This window comes from Arachis hypogaea, chromosome 19, assembly GCF_003086295.3.
Source record: "Arachis hypogaea cultivar Tifrunner chromosome 19, arahy.Tifrunner.gnm2.J5K5, whole genome shotgun sequence".
NCBI lineage: Eukaryota > Viridiplantae > Streptophyta > Magnoliopsida > Fabales > Fabaceae > Arachis > Arachis hypogaea.
In genome coordinates this window covers 154,077,218-154,096,256 of record NC_092054.1, presented here as the reverse complement: position 1 = coordinate 154,096,256, position 19,039 = coordinate 154,077,218, and the positions used below count along the sequence as shown (strand labels likewise).

Genomic DNA, 19,039 nt, shown 5'->3' with positions numbered 1-19,039 from the left:
ATATTGTGACTATATGATTTCATTTGATAACAGCAATTGTATTGAAATTGGATCAAAAGATAAATCTACTAGACTGTAAAGTTTATTTAACCGTTTTTGTATCTGTGGACAGGATTTTTCTGTTTCTAGAGAGGGATCATTGGAAAATTGTGAAAACTGAGAATGAATACCATCTTTCTTTGTATACTATTATGTGAAAAAAATAGAGGAATGAGAATGATTAGAAAAAAACTCAAAAAAGAAATTCTCACGTTGCTAGCACGAGTCAAAAGTTGTATATTATGTTTACATAATAAAAGTGGGTTTTGGCAGCACAAAGTTGCATACTAGTGAGAGACACATATAGAACGTTGTGGATTGAGAAATTTGTTCTTTGCAGCTTCCAATTCTAGGATCTCCCATCTCTTTTTTCTCCTGATATCAAGTTGGTGTACCTCTGCTTGTTTATTTTGCATGTCAATGAGACCCTTTGTATAAAGTTCTGGGTCCATCTCTTCCAGCATCACCTTCACACTTTCTGTTAATTGCCTTACATTCTTGCTCCAGTGCCACTTGAGGTTCCTCTCCATCCCCTCTACTATCACCGGAAACACTTCCACCATCCCAATTGTCGCCATCTTCACAAACTGTTCGTTGTTCCATACATACAGCGCTCGCTCTGCCACCTATACAACATTCATTCATTAGCAAAAAACATTGGAACAACACCAAGTAATATGTAGTTTGTGGATCAAACCTGTGAATTCCAGCTGTTAATGCATTTAGTAATCTGTGTACAGAATGGCAAGGCCAACTTCCTATACTGATCAGGGTCAATATTGTCAACAAGATCCTCCAACTCCCCAATGAACAAGATCTCTTTTTGAGTGTTGGTTACAGGCCAATACCTGAGGATCCCTCTAACAACAACTGCACCAAGCATTGGCTCCTTCTGCACAAACTGCGAAACGCAATAAGCGAGTTGCCTATGGTACACCTGCATCCCCTTTGTCTTATGCAGGGGAATCAGAACTCTCATCAAGAACAGCTTGTGCTCTTCCTTGAGTGGCACGGTAAATCCATTTATGATGGTTCCCCATATCTCAAGCAACTCTGCAATCCCCGGATGCCTTTCTATCTCGAAAACATGGTTCAGCAACACATCTTTCATTGACTTCCTCATGAAGGAACGATCCGTGATGAATTTTGTGTATATCTTGTGGTAAACATTCTTCAAGCTCTCGCGTTCCCTCGGATCTTCTGATTGGAAGAGTGATAGGAGCTTGAGGAGGAAAGACTGATCCATGTACACTCTCAAGGCTTCATAGTCTATGGTGATGACAAGCCTGAGCAGAATTTCGTATACTATTTGGAGATGTGACCAAACTGGTGAGAATATGGAGACAGGATCTTCGTCGTCGGCGAGTTCACAGACGGAAGAAGAGGAAGAGGAGGAAGAAGAAGAACAAGAAGGGTTGTTGGCAGGTGGAGGGAGTGGCCTAAAGAGATTAGCTTGAATCATTGAGATCAATGGGGCCAAGATTCTGTGCTGCAATGGCTTCTTGGAAGATTTGAGTATGGAAATGATCCTTGAAAGTTGGATCCTCTTGGAATCTCTTTGTGCTGGAGATTCAAGAGGGTCAGTGAAGGTGAAGACAAAGGTGCAGTAAGAGATAGCAGAGAGAAGATCTTCATTCATGGGTGAAGTTGGAGAGTGTTGAATAATGGGGAAGAGAGGCTTCTCTTGCACAAACAAGTCATGGAGTGTCTTTGAGTTTCTCAAGCTACCCATCTTTTCTGATGGATGAACCCAATGTTCTTGCTTTCTTCTTTTATCACCTCAAAGAACCTTCATTCTTGAAACCTTGCTTTTAATATAATGACTTGGTTCTTTCTGTTTCTATGCAAAAGCCTCGGAAACTCCGGTAATGTAATCAGGCCATATGGACTGTGAAATCTTAGGTTAGTTTTATTTTATATATATATATATATTTTGGTATAGATGTAAGTCTAAAATTTCATCGTTAAATCCATGTAATAAAAGTAGTGCAATTTATAAATAATAAAGATAGACCCATTAGTATGCATTTCTAAATATAGGATTTGTATCCTCTCTAAAATGAAAAGAATTAATAAAGAGATAAGGTGAGAGTTAATTGCTATTAAATTTGTAAATTTGTGAATCCTACTGTCTTAATTTAAAGATGATTTAATATTTATTTTTTTACTTTATCAATTTTCTTACTTTATAGGAATTCAAATGTAATGTGTTAGGTTTTATGTTAACAAAAAATACTGCTGCAATAAAAATAAATTTTTTTTATATCAAATATAAGTTAGGTTTACATGACGCATGCTTATGCGTTTCGAACAAAAAATAGAGTCCAATTCCTTAAGAAATTAATTACCTACTATTAGAAGTAACAAACAAATTAACCTGACTTATATTTTTATCTATGATATTACAAAAAAATAATGGTTAACCTAATTAGCAAGTTACTCTTTTAGTAGGGGTGTACATGGGCCGAGCCATATCGGGTTTGGCTTAATCTAGACCCGGTCTAAAATATAGATCGTGTCTAAACTTTAGATTCTAACTCGATCCTAGACCCGATGAAACCTACGCACTTTCGGACCGGGTGAAAACTGGGTAAAAACCGAGTGAAAACCGAATTTTTAGTATGTAAAAATCACTTAATCTCCAACTATTATTTCACAATTCACATAGTAAAATTCACTTAAAAAAATACAACAAGAATCAATCCTTCTCTAAAATTAAAGCATAACCATAATCAATACTAATATTGTCTAATAACATCAAATATTTAAATAAATACAAATAACACAATATTATGCATTAATCTAAAGTCTTATGCATTTTAAACATAAAACATTAACTTATAATCTTATAATGACTAATAACACAAAATATTAAGGTTTACAATATTTAAATTCCACATGAGAATAGTAATCATCCATCACTAATAACACAAAATATTAATTGTGTATGATGACCGGGCCACCGGGTCGAATTCGGGTGACCCGAGCTATGGCCCGGACCCGACCCAAAATAATAACCGAGTCTATTTTTGAGACCCTTACCCGACCCTAAACCCGATAAAATCACACTAAATTAACCCCTAAAGTGTTCGGGACCAGACCGGGTCTTCGCGTCGGGTCGGGCCATGTACACCCCTACCTTTTAGATACGAATTATTGATATAAAATATAATAAATAAAGAGTTAAAATGTGTTTAACCTAATTTAGTATTTAAATACGAAAAAAGTTTAAGAGCTAGCAGAATTTATTGTTTTTAGACAGCACTTTTAGTTATAGTTCAATTTCTTTAGTTTAATTATCTAATAACATATTTTTAACTATAATTTTAAGCATTATTAACACGGTTGATAAAAAATAATAAATTCTAATAATTCTCCAACATTCTTATTTAAATATTTAGAGCCCTCATCATTCATCAACAAGGCTGTGGCATTTTTCAAAGAGGAGTTGAACAAGAGACAAACCTGCTTATAAATGTATTCATCAGCCACAAGAATAGACACCTGAAATTATTCTCTCACTTAGAGAATGGAGAGATTTTAACGATCTTGTTTCCATTGAGAATATGTTGTTCCCATAATGAAAAGGACACAAATATTTCTAGTGCTTATTAGCTCACGAATCCTAGTTGTTTCTTTGTCTATGTATAATGAAAAACAATGGATCTAAATCCAAGAATTGAGAGTAGCAATGCTTTAAAACTCTTAATTCAAGAATCAAGAATGATGTATTGGGTAAATATAAAAGCAGGCACTAAGCCGGAATTTGAATAAATAAGAGTGAACACAAGACTTGATAATTACTTAGTAGATCGTAAACTACTATGAAGTCAAAACTTGATAATTAGATCACATCCAAATTTAATATTTAATAATAGTTAGAGAAACTTTGTGCACCCAAATTGACATGTAATTTTATATGTTTGTTTTAAACTTAAGATTGTATTAGTGTTGTAATGCACATAATACAAGTATTTAGTGCTACAGAATTAGTAATTCAATTTGCTAATAATATATAAATAATATTGGATATTATAAAATATAAAAAAATTAAATATTATATTTGAGTAAAAAAATTTAAACCTTTATTAGAATTAGAATGGAGTTTAAATTTAGTATGTCCATTACTATCCCTAAACATAGAAAGAAGGAGCCACTCACATAAAGACATTAAAATATTTTTTAAAAATATTTTTTAATAATTAAAATTTAATACATGTAATTGATTAAATCGTATTATTTTTATTAAAATTAGACCGGACAAATCGATTTGACTAAAAAATTGATAAACCAAATTTTAAATTGGTCTAAATTAATATTTTTTATTTTTTTATAAAAGAATGACTACAATACTCTTATTATAAAAATAACTAATATATATATATTGAGAACTCTAAATCCCAACCCCTCTCTTCTCTCTATGCCGTCATAGTTTCTTTTTTAATATATATATATTTTAGTTATTTTTTTATAATAAGAATATTATAATAATTTTTTTAAAAAAAATATTAATTTAAATCAGTTCAAGATTTGATTTACTGATTTTTCGATCAAACTAATTTATCTGGAATAATTTTGACAAAAATAACACAGTTTAATCGATTATATATATAGAGAATTTTAATTATTAGAAAACGTCTTAAAAAAAGACGTTTTAAGCGTTTTTATCGGAGTGACTCCCAAAATATATGAATACTAAGAGACAGAAAATAACAAAAAAAACTTGACATTTTTACAAACAATGGTTGATATGTAAATAAAACTAGTGTAAGGTGGTTTGAATATCTGGAAGATCAGAATTAACAGAGAATTCAAGCCATCTTTTGTGCTCCACATATTTCAAACAAGGCCTCAACACAAGCCCTACCATCACAGCTGAAATGCTGATAACAAAAACCTTGAATGTTGTAAATGCCAAAACCACAAATATTAGCAATGATGGCACCAAACACATCAAAATTGCTCCTTTACTCCCAACAGGCACCTTATAAGGCCTATTGAGAGTTGGAAACTTCATCCTCAACTTCACAAATGCAACAAGCTCCATAAGCATGCCAAAACAGTACAAGAAGTTCTCAGCAGCAACAATTTCTTGGAAGCTCAACCATGAAAGCAAGATCACCCCAGAAGCTGAGAACAGAATCCCAATAAGGGGTGTCCCAAAACTTGATCTTTTTGCAAAGAACTCAGGAAGCATTCCCCTTTCTGCCATCCCAAGAAGCTGGAATGAGTCACTACTCATCTCAGCCATAAACATTCCCATATTTGACAATGCAGATGCTGCTTGCACCCAAATTCTCAACCAAACTCCTCCAATCGATCTTGCAACATCCGAGAAGTAACCATCGGACCATAACTCGGGGTTCACCGGAACGGCGCCGGTACCAATCAAAAGAGGAAAAAGGTATCCAAAGACAACCAACAACACAGCATAGAATAGTGCTCTTGGGAGAGTTTTTTCAGGATCATCCACTTCTCCTGCCAAAGTACTAATTGAGTCCCAATAGTTCAAATTCCAGAACAATGTGTTCAAGTACAAACCCCAATTCACATTCTTCAAATCCACCATGATCCACCTTCTTGGCTTCAATCTTGGAACTGCTATAACTCCCATAACCATGAAAGGAAGCAGCGAAAAGATTCCGAGAAATATAGCAATCCAACCCACAATTGTTAAACCTCTATAGTTCATGTAAGTGAGTGCTAAAGTTAAGATTAACACTGCTATGATTCTTGGAAAACCAGATTCCAAAGCTGGAATAGCTGATTTGAGATAATCCAAGAACAAAACTGGGTATAAAGCATTGTCAATGACACCACTTAGCCATTTCATCCAACCCAATTGGAAACCCCAATAAGGACCCAATGCAGATGAAACCCAAACTACATAGCCACCATTTTCTGGAAACATTGTTCCCATTTCTGCAGTGATTAGTGCCTCAGGAACACTCCATATAAATGGGAACACCAAGAAACCAATGAGTGCTAACAATGGACCAGCTGCTCTTACTGTGTCTTCCACACCAAAGGGTCCACCTGATACCTCATAGAAGATCAAGAAGATTAGTGGTATGATTGGAACCTTCTGGAACTTCTCTAGATTTACACTGGAACCTTCTCCTCCTAGAGCTACATATTCAATAGAACCATTGGACTCCATTTCATGTGACATTTGTTACAACTCTGCAGCAAAATTCATAGAAATCAAGCTATAGTAAGAAAAGGAACCTAGTTTTTTCAAACTAAAGAAGCTCATTCCCACTTTGAATTTCACACAAATTTAGTAACTATTTAACAGATTCATGTATTCACCATAAGACTTAACATTTGAACATATACTGATTTATGTTCTACACTTCTACATTGTCTCTCTCTCTCTCCCAATCTTGTGCAAGAAAATTAGAGAACAGAAAAGAGAATACATATTACAGAATTTCATTCTTAAGCATATTGTTCTGATAAAATTAACACTGTAAAACAAAAGAAAAGAAAAAAGAAGTAAGAGTACATTGAATTCACCTTTTCATCCGTTGCATGAAAAAGAGAACAACATAAATGATCCGATGAGATAAAAGAGAAAAGGTGTTACTAAACAAAAGAGATGTTAATGCATGTAATGTAAGATAATGACTAACTAAACACGTGTCAAGATATTAATTAGCAAGGTATGAGTAAGCATAACACTTTAATGTGGTTCGGAATCTGAAAAGTTTTCATCTTTGTCTTGTTCCGACAACCCCACAACCATGATCATGAAAATTATGCCAAGTTAGCTACAAGTGTTGGAATGTAATTTCATTTTGTTTAATATGTAATATTCAAATATTAGTTTAATTGGATATCATTGTCACTTTTGGTGATTAGGGGTGAATAAAAAGAGATTTAATTTGCAAATCCAATACGAATTTTGCATATAATATCCGATTAGCAGAATTGTTGCTAATTTATCGTAGCTAGAGATAAAGATATTTATATGAGTAAGATTAAGAATAAAAAAGAAAATTATCAATTATGTAACAAATTGAGAAATAATATATATTATTAATTATTAAAATAAAAAATATGTCAAATATTTTATATAATTAAAAAATATTAAAAAATTAATTTATATTTTGAATTATTATAATTTATTTATAAAATACTTTATATTTTATATATATGTCGTATTTTCGTGTCTTATAAAAATTCTAAACTTAAGTATTCGTATGTCCTGTGTTGTGTTATATCCTGTGTCTGTGTATGTGTTTGTGTAATTTTATCTATGTTTGTGTATTATAGGTAATAAGTTTTAAGTATTTTTGTAGTAACAATAATAATAAACTCGATTAAAATTTGTATTAAAGGCTTAGAATAGTATCAAAGAAAATAATAAATATGTATTGAAATTATATTTTATAATTTATATGATACAAGAGTCATGCTATTTATAAGAATATTATCAACTAATTTTATAAATGTTCATCTATTAACTCTCAATTATTTATTAAATATTTTTTGTGTTGTTAATATGTTGGATTGATGGATATTGGTTTAATAATGTGACTGTCCTATATATATAAAATCTGACAACTATAAATCAAGAAGTCAAATTTAAGTGATATTTACCATGGAAAAAGATCAAATTCAAAATCATGATCAATTGAGCAAATGAGGGTTTTTTTTTTTTTTTCTTTTAAAATCTTAAAAAGGACATTTTTTAAGTACTTTGTTGTATAGAGATAAAGTTATAACTCTCCTTCAAAGTGATTTGATTTAAAGGGTTATGGTAGGTAATTAATAATTTGTTTTGAATAATATGAATAATCATCTGTGTACTAGTGAAATGAACATTTGATATATCTATTGTTCATATTGTTTAGTATTTTTATTGTCTACCTATACTTTTCCTGATTTAAATTCTTAAAAGTGAATTTAAATGTTAATCGTTTTGTTTTTTAAGATTTTAAAATGTTAGAATTAGTGATCATGAGATATTTTTATCCTATTTTTATTAGCATATCTTTTATTTTCCTTGTTACTTTATTAATAGTTTGTCAAAATCAAATTTACTTTCATCTTATGAGAGTTTAAATATTTTTCTCAATTAATGCTTATTTATTCTACTCGTAGAATATATATATATACGCTATATATATAATAATATTTCTATCATTAGATTTGCAATAAAAATTATAAAAATTTAACTGTACTCAATAATGAGTATTCTATCTTTTCAATTTTAAAAAATAAAAGATATTATTTTGAAAATAAATTATTAATTATTTATTTCTTTTATGATGAATTTTTAATATGAATAATCTTATCTTATTTAAATTAAATTATAGTTTGATTCATAAAATTTTAATTTAAAATAAGATAAGATAAAATTTAAAAATTTAAACCAATTATCAATCTCACACTCTATATATATGTCATACCATACATCCATTATTATTATTATTTATTACTATTATTATTATTATTAATCGTTGAGGAGTTGTTAGTATTAGGGTCATCTAAAATTAAACTTCAATGGAAGCTGCTTCATTAATAAGAAACAAGAAGCCTAATCATGGTGCCCCACTGAACCATGATTTTAAAGAGCCGAAGTTAGAGGATTCAGGCACAGATAGAGAGATGATGAAGACAAATGTGTTAATGCCAAAGGTCTCTCATTCTTATACAAGCCTAAGGGACATCATGCCAGTGCTGCAAAAAAATAACAGGAACAGTAATGGCAACACTGTTAGCTGGAATGAGATACCATTAAAGATCAAGAACCCTCTTGTGAAGCAAGCAGCCATGTATTATATAAAACCAATGTACACACCCTATAGCAGAATCTCCCACAGAGGCTTCTGTCATGTCTTCTTTGGTTGCTTTGGCTCCCTCCGTTCCCTTTTCCATGCCCTTTCCGGCTCTTCTCTTTGCTGCTTTTGTGGAACAAGTAGGACTCAAAATGCCAGGCGACGACGACGAGGACCACCATTAACATCAACACCACCACCGTCATAATGATGATGATAGAGGAGAAGAAGAGAAGGAAGATAACATTGACTCTTAGATTGACCAGTAGATATGCAATGTTATTATTATTATTTTAGTTAGTTTACCATCCTAGCCAAGTTGTAAATATTGCAATCATTTACTCTTCTCAATAACTTGCACATTAAAACACTGTTTGCTTCTTCATTAACTAAGGTTTAAGTGAGTAGAATCTTTCATTTAACCTTGCTTTGTTTTTTGAATGTCATGCATTATAGTAACTAATATACAGTTCAGTGGAAAAACTACAAAACTATAGATAGAGCCTAGAGGATCATAATGCTAGTATGCTAAGCACCGTTGACAGTTTTTAATCTCAAGACATTTAGTTGACAATGGACATAAAATTATATTATACATCATAGAGGACATAAAAACAATACGTGATAACTTCAATTTTTCATTCTTATCCAACTAATTGTTTTCTTTGAATAGTGTTGTATATACATATGTTCATTGGTAATTCTACTTTTCCCTATTTACACACACAAATGATTTCGTTGAATGGTGATATATGAGAGACCATCTACATGAAATTGATCATAGATTTTGTAGCACATCTAGAAAAGTATATACAAACTGCAATTACCAGTAGTCACCACAGGAGCAGTAGCCATCTCTGAAGTGGTGGAAGACTTTGGGGTCTCCCACTATAATTTCTCTCTTAGATATATGAGAGATCCTCTTTGCAGCAACATGACAATCTTCACATATTCTTGTGTTTTTTCTTACAAGAACAGGATCTCCAAGTTTCGTGGAGATGAGTCCAAAACATATGGCCAATCGTACACTGTGGTTCTCAGGCGAGTTTGCCTTTTTCCTAGCCAACTCTGATGGCTTGAATTTTGTAGCACTATGGATGCATTTTCCATGACCCATGTTCCTTGAAATGATATCTAGAATTTCATAAACCATTGCTGATTCATCATGAGATCTCTGTTTATTAGTAAACCTGTGCAGCCTAAATTTGGTTTCAACTGTGCTGCAAGGCAGGGTTTTCTCTAATCCTTTTTTCTTCATAATAGACTTTATGTGTTCCACCTTCTCCCATCTCCCAGCTTCAGCATACATGTTTGAAAGCAAGATGTAACATCCAGTATTGTCATGCTTTATTGACAATATCCTTTCGGCAGCGAGTTCAGCCAATTCTATGTTTCCTTTGTTTCTGCTAGCATTTAGCAGGGATCCCCATATGCGCGCTGTAGGCAACAGTGGCATTTCTTCTATAAAACTCAGGGCTTGATCCAAGTTGCCAGTTCTACCAATAAGATCAAGCATACATCCATAATGCTCTATTTTAGGCTCTATTCCGTAGTCTAATTTCATCGAGTTGTAGTATGCCCAACCTTCGTTTACCAGGCCAGAATTGCTACAAGCAGATAACAGGGAAACAAAGGTGCTATCATTAGGCTCAATTCCTCTACTCTTCATCTCGGAAAATAGTTCAATAGACATTCTCCCCATACCATGAATCGCATAAGCCATTATGATGGTGTTCCATGATATTATATCTCTACAAGCCATTCCACGAAAAATCCTGCATGCTAACGCTAGATCTCCACAACTTGCATACATATACATAATTGAATTTGAAACAAAAGTATTCAAGTGAAAATTCAATTTCATGATATAACCATGAATTTGTCTGCACTCCCTTAATGATGCTAAATTTGCATAGGCAGGAAGGATGCTTGCGATAGTAACTGTATCCGGTTTAAGATACCCACTCAAAAGTTCTTCAAATAGCTTTAAGGCCTTCCTGTACCAATCATTCTGCACATATGCAGCAATCATGGCATTCCATGTTATCAAGTTCTTATCCATCATTTGATCGAAGGTTACCTCTGCCAACTTCAGTATTCCAAACTCGCCATACATGTCGAGCAGAGCTGTTTCCAATACCGGATGAGGTAGAAAGCTTTTCCTTATGGCAAGTCCATGGATAGTCTTACCCTGCAAAACAGCTCCTAGTTGTGCACAGGAAGGAAGCAGGTTTATGAGTGTGACATTATCAACAGCCAATTTATCATCCTTGAGTATATTCTCCAAAGAATCAAAGGCCTGAATTGGTTGACCGTTCAGAGCATAAGCACCAATCATTGCATTCCAAGCAACAATGTTCCTCGAAGATATACTATCGAAAATCCTCTCTGCATAACTTAACAACCTACACTTGCTGTACATGTCAAGAAGCGATGTCTGGATCATAACATCTGATTCAAAACCAATCTTGAGCGCATAGCAATGCACTTCTCTTCCCCATAAATTATAAAAACAGTGAGAACATGCCTCCAGCGCATTGATTAAGCTGAACTTATTGGGGCAAATCCCAGCCTGGAGCATCGTCCTAAACCACTTCAAAGAGGTGAAATATTGTTGGACCATCAAATACGCGCCAACCATTGAGTTCCAAGAAACCAAGTCTGGAAGAGGCATTTCCTCAAACACCTTGACTGCAGAATCAATGTGACCAAACTTGCCATACATCCCAATGAGTGAATTGCAAACATAAAGATCCTCGGCCAAACCCATTTTAAACAAGCTCCCATGAACCTTTTCGCCTTCTCGGAAATCCAACAAGCCACCACAAGCTTTGAGGACAAAAGGGTATGTAAAATGATCGGCGGGAACCCCTTGAAAGCGCATTGTGAGATACAAGTTGAGAGCATGTAGAAAGAAGCCGTTATCCGTATAGCCTCTTATCATGAGGTTCCAATGAAAGGTGTTTGAGTGAGACATTTTGTCGAACAGGGAGTGTGCATGTTGCATAGACCCAGATGACACAGTATCAACTAGAGCCCTTGAAAGCCGAGACAAAGAAGAAGATGATGAAGCTCTGGAATGGTTGTGGGGGTGAGCAAAGGCGGTGGTGGGTTTCTTGGAGCGTTTATGGTGAATAGGGGGAGTGTTGTTGGTGGAGCTGAGGAAAATGGTGTGATGATGATGGTGACACAAGCCACCCATATTCACCATGCTCTCTTATTTTCTTCTATTCAACAGATATTAATAAAACCAATTCCTAAAGTGGTTTTGGAGAATTAGGTTTAGGCATCGTATTAGTCCCCAAATTCTTTTTGAGCATTGAGTCGGGAAATAGAGTACTGAACATACTCTCATGACATTTATTAAGCTGGACACTAGCGCCGTCAAAATGGGGGTGAATTCATGGAAGAGTCTGTTTATCTATTTAAATAGGTAGATTTTGTCTTTTAAATTAAGTTCGTTAAAATTTTAGATTAAATGAGTTGAACTCAATTAACTTACAAAAATAATAGGTTAAATGGATTAATATGTGATCTAAAGTGATTCGTTTATTTCTTTTTTATATTTAAAAAAAAAAAAGTAGTACTTTTAATCAATATTTTTTTTATTCGATTCAAAAATTCGACCCATCAACTACAAAAAAAGTAAACATTTTTTTTAAAAGATTTTTTATCTAAAAATAATTTTTTGTCAAAACATATTTTTTAAAAAATAAAATAAAAAGATTAACTGTCTGTTTAACCCATCAGACTGACCATAAAAAATTCAAATTAAAAAATTATAGCTCGTAAATAAAAAAGACTTAAACAGTCCAATCTATTTAATTTAAGGGTTTAACAGACCGCACTTAAATTGACCGGATTAGTATGTTTAATAATTTTATTGGACACTAAATTAAATAATGTTGTTTTTTTTGTGTTTAAATAAGATAAAAAAAATAAAATCTTTTTTTAAGAAAGAAACTAAGAGAAATAAAATGATTTATACATTATATAAATTCTTTTTTATTTTTTCAATTTTACTTTATGTAAGCACCAAAACCAATCAGCATTATTTAGTTATCTGTCTAATAACAATAAAAATCATAAATTTAAAAGACTACGTGAGAATTTAATCTAATTTTAATATGGTAAAAATTTATAGACTAACAAATAAAACTAATAATTAAGAATTTATTTTATATGTTTAATTAAATTAATATATATAAAAAAAAAGATGAGTTTCTATGTATTAATACACACACATGCAAGTGTACATTATTATTGTGCTTATTTTATTTTAGACTAAAAAGTCATTTCACTTTTTTCCTAAATAAAATAATAATAATATTGTGTTAGCAATAAGATTAAAATAACGATAAAATTACAAAATTATGGCAATAGCTAGAATAAATTTTCAATTATGCTAATTTATTACATGACTACCCTTTTAAAAAATCATGTTATTATTATTTAAAAGTGTTATATATACTAAAGTCTATTAAATTATGTATTTATATATAAATATATATTATTTAATATATTTTTATATATTTTATATTTTAATTGATTTAATAATTGACTTTTTTTTGTATACACACATAACTTTGTTAATTGTTATTAAAGGTAACAAATAAATTAGTAAATTGTCGAGTTTTATTTTTGTTTTGATTTTATTCAAAAAACTGTTAACTTAATTAGTTTTTAATTTATATATATATATAATTAACAAAAATTATAATATCCTTTGCTTAATAAGAAACTGTGTTTAAAGATAAGCAGTTACTCTTACATTTGTGTATATTAATAAATAGGTGAATTCTAATCTATTATTTTTAAAATAAAAGGTAAATTATCTCTTGTGATATATACAGTAATTATTCATAAATTATTTTTTTATCAGAGTTTCAAGATTCACGTTATCTTTTCTTTTCTTTTCAATTGATCGCGATGTTTCTCTTGAAACTTGATAGTAGTGTCATTTTATAATCCCACCAAATACACATCTTCTTCTCCAATTTTAAAACCATAATTCCTCTCAAATTCAATCACCATTTCTAATCAATTAGGTTAGGATTTTGAACTTGTTCATATGCTTTCAATCTCCCATTTCAACGAGCACATCTATTAATTTTTTAACTCTCTCCTTCTTAAGATTTTCTTTCTAATATTTTTCTTAAAATTCAGTTGGATCAACAATGATACTCCTCTTCAGATAATCAACTCTCATAACCTTGTATAACAATATAACAAAAACAAATCAAAATATTAATTAGTCATAAAAATAATGAGTCAATAATTACCATCTTAGAATTTTTATTATCTGAATAATGATTGAAAAATAATTTAAGAGCAATTAAAGATAAAAAAATAAAATAAAATACCTTGGTGTCTCCTTTTATGCACCAATTACCATCATTTTTAACTAATATATCACAAATTTCTATCAGTTTTTTAGCTCTCTCGTTTTTAGGATTTTATTAGAGATAGCAATCAGATTTGATGATCTCATTCGAACTTTGGAACTCTGGTTGAAAAATAATTTATCAATAATCATTGTATATGCCACAAGGGGTAATTTATCCTTTATTTTAGAGAGGGTACGGTAGAGTTCACCAAATAAATAACTATATGATATATGAATTCTCTTAAATAACTTAATTTATTATTTTGGAATATGATAAAATGCACTAATGCATCAAAGGCTAGCTAGAAGAATAAATAACCCAAATATATGGTAAAAACACAGTTTCTGTTCTCCTTTTCTTGTGTAATTTCATGTAGAAAACACATCAGCCCAAGTATGAATCCATCAGATTGGAAAAAACTTGAACCAAGAAAAAATAATAACTACTTAAGAATAATGAAGAAGATGAAAGCATAGATAGAGATAAGAAATTAATAATAAGCAGAAAACTCTTCAGGGATGCTTTGTAATGCAGGACTCCAACACTTGCAAGGTTTGGTTCTGTATGATGCATGCTTCTTCTTCCGTACAAGATGATTCAACCTTTCTTCAGCAGTTAAATAAGAAGAAGAAGAAGAAGACATTGTTCTATCCTGTCCTGCATTCATGGATTCCACTAACTGCTTTAGCTCACTCTTCTTCACCACAAGCTTCATCCTCACAACTCCTTTATTATCTTCCTCTACATATGAAACAACTCTTCCTCCATTTGTCTTTGAAACCATGGATTCCAATGCATGGATTCTGCTACTGTTGCTTCCACTCTTCTTCTTTCCATTGACACATTTGAAGAGCCTAAAGTACCCTTTACCCCTTAACTCCATTACAATAATAACAATTTTCTTTGTGAATAATATATAGCAATTTTATCACTTTAATTAGCTATATCAAAGTTTGAAGCTTCAATTCCTTGAGCTTTATATATAGTGTTGATGAGTGATTCTCAAGAGAATATAAATAATTGTCTCATGATCTGGCATTCCCTGCCTTATTATTATAATGAAAAAGATAACAAGTATTAAGAGAGAAAGAGCCTAAAGTAAAGATTATTAATCAATATATGCTATGCAATAAAGTAGAGTAAGGGGAATCATATACATATAATGCTACCTGGACATAAAAATTAAATACTAACTCTGTTAACTACTCAAACTCAAAATCTCTAAGTGGGAATGAGAAAACTATATGATTTGAACTATAACTTGTTGACATGTTTCGGTTGTTGCTTAATTGCTGCATTTGCAGAACTTGCATTGTTGGTTGGGCTAATTATAATGAAAAAAGACACGTTTGCATGAAATGTAAAGTTTTTCAAGCAAAGAACACAAACCGTGTTATCTTATCCCAAATGTTATTTATATATAAAAATTAGCCATTAAAATCAATTATTATATTTTTATATATATATAATTTAATTTATTTTAAATATATATTTTATATTTTAATATTTATTATACACTAAAAATTGATATTCTAATAGAAATAATTAATTTTAGTGTATACATAACATAATTTTATCTCATTAGAATAGATGCATAAATTTAGTTTTAGTATACTAATCATTAATCATATCAAACTCTTAAAATTGAAAATACAAAAATAAAAGTTCATAGTATTTTTTTTATAGGTATTTAATAGATATTATTCACAGGTCACAATAATCCTTATTTTTATTTAAATAAAGTATCATTTTTGTTTCTAATTTTTGGGATAAGTCTTATTTGTATCCTTAACGTTTAAATTGTCCTATTTGTATCCCTAACGTTTATAAAAGTGATTCAATGTTATCTTACGGTCAATATTATCCCTAATGTTGGTTTACTCTTTTTATTTTTAATATTTAAAGTTATAGATGAAATGAAGAACCTGCTGTATACTTGTATACACTAATAAAAGTGTATTAAATTAATGTGATTCAGAATTCTGCACAATTATTTTTGTTTGAATATTATAGAATGGCAAAAGCATAGTTGGCATACTTGGAGGTTACTGGGGAAGTTATTAGTCAATGTCTTAAAGATGCACCAAGAATGTGTGCCCAAATTTTCTCAATTATAAAATTTTATCTTATAATTGAGCTGTGCTTAATTATACTTTAGTCCTGTTTCAACTATATATATAATTCTCTTGAATCTCTGATATTATTGTAACTACGTTTGTTTGGTTTGGTATGGAAGGATTTCTTTATTAGTAGTTTGTATGGTTTTCTAGAGAAAAATAAAATACAATTCATTGTAGCTGTCTTTAGCTGTATTATTCATTACTATAGTTCAGGTTCAGGTTCACCGTCCTATGTACTTAGTTGAATTCAATCTTAATTTTAATTATATGCCATGTTATGTATGAACTACAAATTATAAACTATGGTTGAAGAACCAATTTAGGTTGGTCGAGTGGTCAGCTCAAGTGTCGGGGGTTCGAATCTCGCCTTGTGCATGCAGCAACTCATTGTCCAGCGACAGACCCTTAAATAGAGTTCCGATTCGCGACGGATTAGTACTTGTCCTGTCGGGCTGGAAGATACCTGGAAAACCAACCAAAAAAAACTATGGTTGAAGTTAATATAATTATTAAATATGACCCCGCGTAATTAAGATGAATGCTAGTTTAGGGTTTGTTTCTGGTTAATAAATTACTATATGCACAAAATAGAATTCAAACTATTGATACTTATTTAAGCGGACTAGTAAACTAACCACTAGACGAATTGAAATTAGTTCATGTGGTTTGGATATACAGTATATAGTTGAAGTGAGAAAAGGTTATTTTTTTACTTAAGAAGGAAACCTCGTTACGTTACTCCACAAAATTGGATCCAACAGTAGAAGTAGTGAGACAGGCATTTTGTCGAACAGGGAGAAGGCTTAATTAAGATGGTGATGATTGTGATCCAAGGCAATGTATTCTATTCTATGCATGACAAATTGACAATAGCATGTAACGTACCAACATAACAATAAGAATGTTTTTGCCACTTTTGTGTAATTAGTACATGTCAATTATTACGGTTTATTACGGTGTTCATTCAAACTTTAACTTTGTATTGAACTAATTAAATATATGATTATTTTTTTGTTTTTTAGTGTTTTCTAACTTGATAAACTAAAAATTAATTCGTTACAAATTTAAGTCTTTTAAAAATTGGATAAAGTATTATTTTAGTCTCTAACATTTGGTCCAAATCTTAATTTAGTTTTTAATATTTCAAACGTCTTATGTCTCTCTTGATAAGTTTCAAACAAATTTAATGTTATTCTACCATTAATTTTGATACTAATAGTTAACAGAATGAGTGGCGTAGACGTTAAAACGTTACTAGTTAAGTCATATCATATTCAATGTGTTAGAAAAATATAACAAAAACTTTTGTTGTAATACTTCTTCTCCTCAATTTCTTTTTGATACAAAACTCAAAATCCTAACAATCAATCATCAACGCTTCAAAATCAAAAGAAAAAAAATTTATATTAATGATCATTGGCGGATCGATTTTACTTACATACGGAAATCGAATGTTATTAGCTCTTCAATATGTGAGTGAGTTGTTTGCGTCAAATTTAATTGCGAGACAACATTGAACCCGCTTAAAAATGTTTTAAGGATTAAAATAGGATGTTTAAAAATTTTTTAGACTGAAATAGAAGTTTAAAATAACAGAAATCAAATTAAAATTCAATCCAAACGTTTGAATTTCCAATACTTATTTAAATAGACAGGATAATTATTTAACCAATTCAAGTAAGTATGAAAATAAATATATAATTAGTCAAAAATATTCGAAATTTGTCTTATTTAATATTAATTAATTATTATAATAATTAATAAATATTAAATAAAACAAGTTCGGTCTATTTTTTTTTTCTCTAACATTACCTTCCTAAGATCATTTATTCTCTGGTTTCGGAAGAATAGTGGTACATTTCATTTCATTTGAGTTGCAACAAAACAAAAAGTTTTATTATTAATAATTATGGGATAATAGAATACAAATTATGACACAAAAATGGTTAGACTAATCCTGGACTAGTAATTGATGCAAAGAGCAACACAAGAGTGGTAAACAAATCCATCCCCTTTTCAGGAAAAAACTCTTGTTAACAGAAACAGAAGAAGAAGATGATGAATAAAAAGAAGCTATTCTGGAATGCTTTGTAGCCCAGGGCTCCAAGACTTGTTGTTGTTGAAAGATAAATGCTTCTTCTTGTTCTTCTTCTGTAGCAGTTGATTCAATCGTTGCTCTGCAGTTACTCTTGAAGATGCTTTTGTTCTATCATTATTATTATTATTCATCACTTCAACTAGTTGCTTTAGCTCACTCTTCCTCACCACAATCTTCATTCTCACCACTCCTTTTTTGTTATCTTCCAATGCATGCATGCTACCACCACTACTACTCTTCTTTCCACCAACAAATTTTAACTCCATTATTATCAAAGTTTGAAGCTTCCTTGAGCTTTATATATAGTAGTGTTGATTGATTCTGATGAATAATAAAAAAAGAAAATAATGGTCCCATGATCTGGCATTCTTGATCTGTATTATTATAATGAATGGATTAGGAATGATGAGTAGTTAAGAGAAGGGAAGATTATTATGTTGTATGTCAACTAATTAAAAAATGGTGAAATGAAGTTGTCCACCTTCTCACATCACATGCATGGTTCCAGCATTGAAAGAGACACTTCTGCATGAAAATGTTAACTAATAATGGAGTAAGTTCTTCTTCTTTTGTCCTGTCTCGAATAATATAATTCTCTTCTCTTTAATC

At 31.1% G+C, this 19,039-nt stretch overlaps 3 protein-coding genes across 4 annotated transcripts; all 3 read right to left on the bottom strand.

The window, feature by feature from the left end:
* Positions 1 to 232: 232 nt before the first annotated feature.
* Positions 233 to 2,067, bottom strand: LOC112777519 (serine/threonine protein phosphatase 2A 57 kDa regulatory subunit B' beta isoform). The gene is made up of 2 exons (XM_025821907.3): positions 737 to 2,067; positions 233 to 665 (listed from the first exon to the last, which is right to left on the bottom strand). Exons 1-2 carry the CDS (start codon positions 1,769 to 1,771, stop codon positions 327 to 329), a joined length of 1,374 nt encoding a protein of 457 aa, XP_025677692.1. The 5' UTR covers positions 1,772 to 2,067; the 3' UTR covers positions 233 to 326.
* Positions 2,068 to 4,628: 2,561 nt separating this feature from the next.
* LOC112779402 (probable polyamine transporter At1g31830) lies at positions 4,629 to 6,685 on the bottom strand. Of its 2 annotated transcripts, none has more exons than XM_025823642.3 (2): positions 6,559 to 6,685; positions 4,629 to 6,222 (listed from the first exon to the last, which is right to left on the bottom strand). In XM_025823642.3, the coding sequence occupies exon 2, from the start codon at positions 6,209 to 6,211 to the stop codon at positions 4,802 to 4,804; it is 1,410 nt and encodes a 469-aa protein (XP_025679427.1). In that variant the 5' UTR covers positions 6,212 to 6,222; positions 6,559 to 6,685; the 3' UTR covers positions 4,629 to 4,801. The 2 variants fall into 2 exon arrangements, with proteins under 2 accessions (XP_025679427.1, XP_029151832.1); XM_029295999.2 differs by having other exon boundaries at positions 6,548 to 6,615.
* Positions 6,686 to 9,443: 2,758 nt separating this feature from the next.
* LOC112777917 (pentatricopeptide repeat-containing protein At4g35130, chloroplastic-like) lies at positions 9,444 to 12,221 on the bottom strand. The gene has a single exon (XM_025822296.3). It carries the CDS (start codon positions 12,034 to 12,036, stop codon positions 9,649 to 9,651), a length of 2,388 nt encoding a protein of 795 aa, XP_025678081.1. The 5' UTR covers positions 12,037 to 12,221; the 3' UTR covers positions 9,444 to 9,648.
* Positions 12,222 to 19,039: the final 6,818 nt, after the last annotated feature.